This window comes from Solanum tuberosum, unplaced genomic scaffold, assembly GCF_000226075.1.
Source record: "Solanum tuberosum cultivar DM 1-3 516 R44 unplaced genomic scaffold, SolTub_3.0 scf00155, whole genome shotgun sequence".
Taxonomy (NCBI): Eukaryota; Viridiplantae; Streptophyta; class Magnoliopsida; order Solanales; family Solanaceae; genus Solanum; species Solanum tuberosum.
In genome coordinates, this window is record NW_006239081.1 from 178,019 (window position 1) to 180,729 (window position 2,711).

The window sequence follows — 2,711 nt, forward strand, 5'->3', positions numbered from 1 at the left end:
GCATAATGGATATTTCGTAAAGAAATCTACATTAGCTTTCTTTTGATCTAAAAAAACCCGCACACCAACATCATTGTGGATACTAACAGGGGGACATCTATCACTAACTATATATTTTATCTCTATATTGTGAATATTAGCATCTATCATTAGCTGCGATGTTATCGCACTTACTAGACCACTATAAAGACTAGAATACTCATATATAATCCCCTCCATCTGAAAATCAACATATTTCCCTGTTTCATTAAAAAAATAACAATTAGTCTTACATAATATAAGAAAAATAAAATTATACACACTTGTCATTATTTTTTCATACAAAAATCATTCAAACAGTAAACTACAAACATATTTCATTTAAAAAAAAAACAGATTTTAGACGTACTTAATACAAATTTCATAATTGACAAAACTTATATAAACAATAACATTTCACATTTCATATCAAGTTAAAACATTTTTAATACACTTATTCAAAATTCAAAATAACTTTTTTTACTAACTAGTTAACACACTTTCATATCAACTTAAAACAACTGTCATACAATTCTTCAAAATTCTAAATAACCTTTTTTTCACATTAGTGAATACATTTTCGTACCAACTTCATTACACTTACACTAACAAATTCATTCAAAACAAATTCGAAATCTAAATAGTTTAGTTGGTTTAGAGGATTCGCTTTCCTTCTCCTCCCTCGAATTTAAAAAACTACAACAAAAACTCTAATGATGTAAACTCAACAAACCATTATTCATTAACAACTTGTAATCACACACAAATAATTTACTAATAAAATGAAGAAAAAAAAGTACTATTGAACTTCCAAAACAAATAAACAAATCAATCTATATATTGGTATAGATTATTATAGATTATAATATAATAACAAGGTGTATTAACATGAGAAATGAATAATTGTCACATTATTGTTCTGTCCATTTTCCAACAACTAATAAGTATTATGAACAAAACGTTATTGTTTATACAACAAAACATATCACATTCAATATAGTGACGATTTACAATTTTTCTTTTTTTATTTCACTGAAATCCAAATAAAAATAGTAAACAATTAAAAATATTCACCTGAAGCAACCTATCTTCCGTCATGTTTAATTAATATTGATACGTAGTTGTCCATCACAAAAAAAATAAACAGGTTTTTTCAAACAAAAAAAAATCAATTTGTCGCCAGTGACAATTTCTGGAAGAAAATCGAAGAGAGAGAAACTTGAAAGAAAAATGGATAAAATCAAAATTTTAAATTAATTATAACAAATTGGAGTGAATTATGGAAACTGAATATTCTTAATTAGTTTGAAATTTCTTAATTCATGCTAATTAATAATTATCTTCAATTAATTCAAATTTAATTGCCACCCCTATTTTCCGTTTTTTTCATTTTTTCCTTCAGAAACGTTTTATTTTAATTTTTTTATCTTTTTATTCTTTTCAAATCAAATGTTTTTAATTATTAAAAATAACTTTTTTTTTAATAATCTGTTACAACTTGAAATTTTTAATGTTATAACTTGAAAGTCTAAATCTACTGCTATAACTCGAAAATATTAGTATAATATATGTCATATTATAAATTTTCACTTAAGAAACCCTTGCATGCACAATCACTAATTAATTACATGATTTACATGTATCTTAATCACTTCAAAAGTAATTTTGATGGATCAGCATAGCGAACAGAGAATGACTTAAAGAGATGATCAGGTTCATCCAAACTGAAGCCATTGTCAAAATTTTGTGAGTAAGTATATTCATCATATCGAGGAATTTGCACATGAACTGACCTAGAACACTCGAGCCTTAATCCCTTCTTATTTTCCTTCTTCTCTTTTGACAACTTCTTCCACAAAACTTTCCAAATTGAACTTTTGCTACCTCCACTTTTTGAAATTGATTCTTTCACTCCTTCAATATCATCATGATCACTTCTTCCTAGTCTAACACTTCTACTTCTTTTGCTAAAGCTTCTATACAAACTCTTGACATCCATTGTAAGCAATAACTTTGATCAACAACGATAATAACGGTTACGTCTCAATTCCTAGTAAGTTTGAATCGACTATATAAATTCTCACTGATCTTCGTTCAAAAGAAATTAATTAGTTGCGTGGAATATAATGAGACATAGATGGTTGTGAAAACTATAGAGCTAGGAGTGAAATGGATTTTCAACATTTAAAGGAATTGGCTGTAGCTTATTATGATAATTTTGAACTTTAAGTAGAATTGTCCAAAATGGCAGCTAACTGGTAAGAAATGGTATTAGACAAAGATGATGGGCTTAGACTTTATTAATTTATATATACTACTAGAAGGTTCATACGTTTTGACCAAATAAAATAGTATTACTTGTGTCTCAAATTGTCTATCATGATTTCAGAAAATAATTATCTCAAATTATTTGTCATTTTAGAAGTACAAAATTAATCCTATTGTCCATTTCATCCTTAGTATTAATTGTTCTTGAAAACTATATCTAATGAAGAGTAGAGATTTTTATAGAGACATAAACGTGTAAAATAGAAATACGATAGATAATTTGAGACGTGGAGAATAGGTGACATTATTTAATTCTAAGTGATTATGTTTCATGTCTAACTATCAAAAGAATTAGTAAGCACGTGATAATGACTAATAGGGTGTACATGGCCGGGTTGGTTCGGGTTTTTCAACTATCAAACCAA

At 27.0% G+C, this 2,711-nt stretch overlaps 1 protein-coding gene across 1 annotated transcript; it reads right to left on the bottom strand.

Annotated features, from left to right (window-relative positions):
* Window positions 1-1,622: 1,622 nt before the first annotated feature.
* LOC102591922 (uncharacterized) lies at window positions 1,623-2,156 on the bottom strand. Its single transcript, XM_006353393.2, has one exon. It carries the CDS (start codon window positions 2,015-2,017, stop codon window positions 1,667-1,669), a length of 351 nt encoding a protein of 116 aa, XP_006353455.1. The 5' UTR covers window positions 2,018-2,156; the 3' UTR covers window positions 1,623-1,666.
* Between the last annotated feature and the right edge of the window lie 555 nt (window positions 2,157-2,711).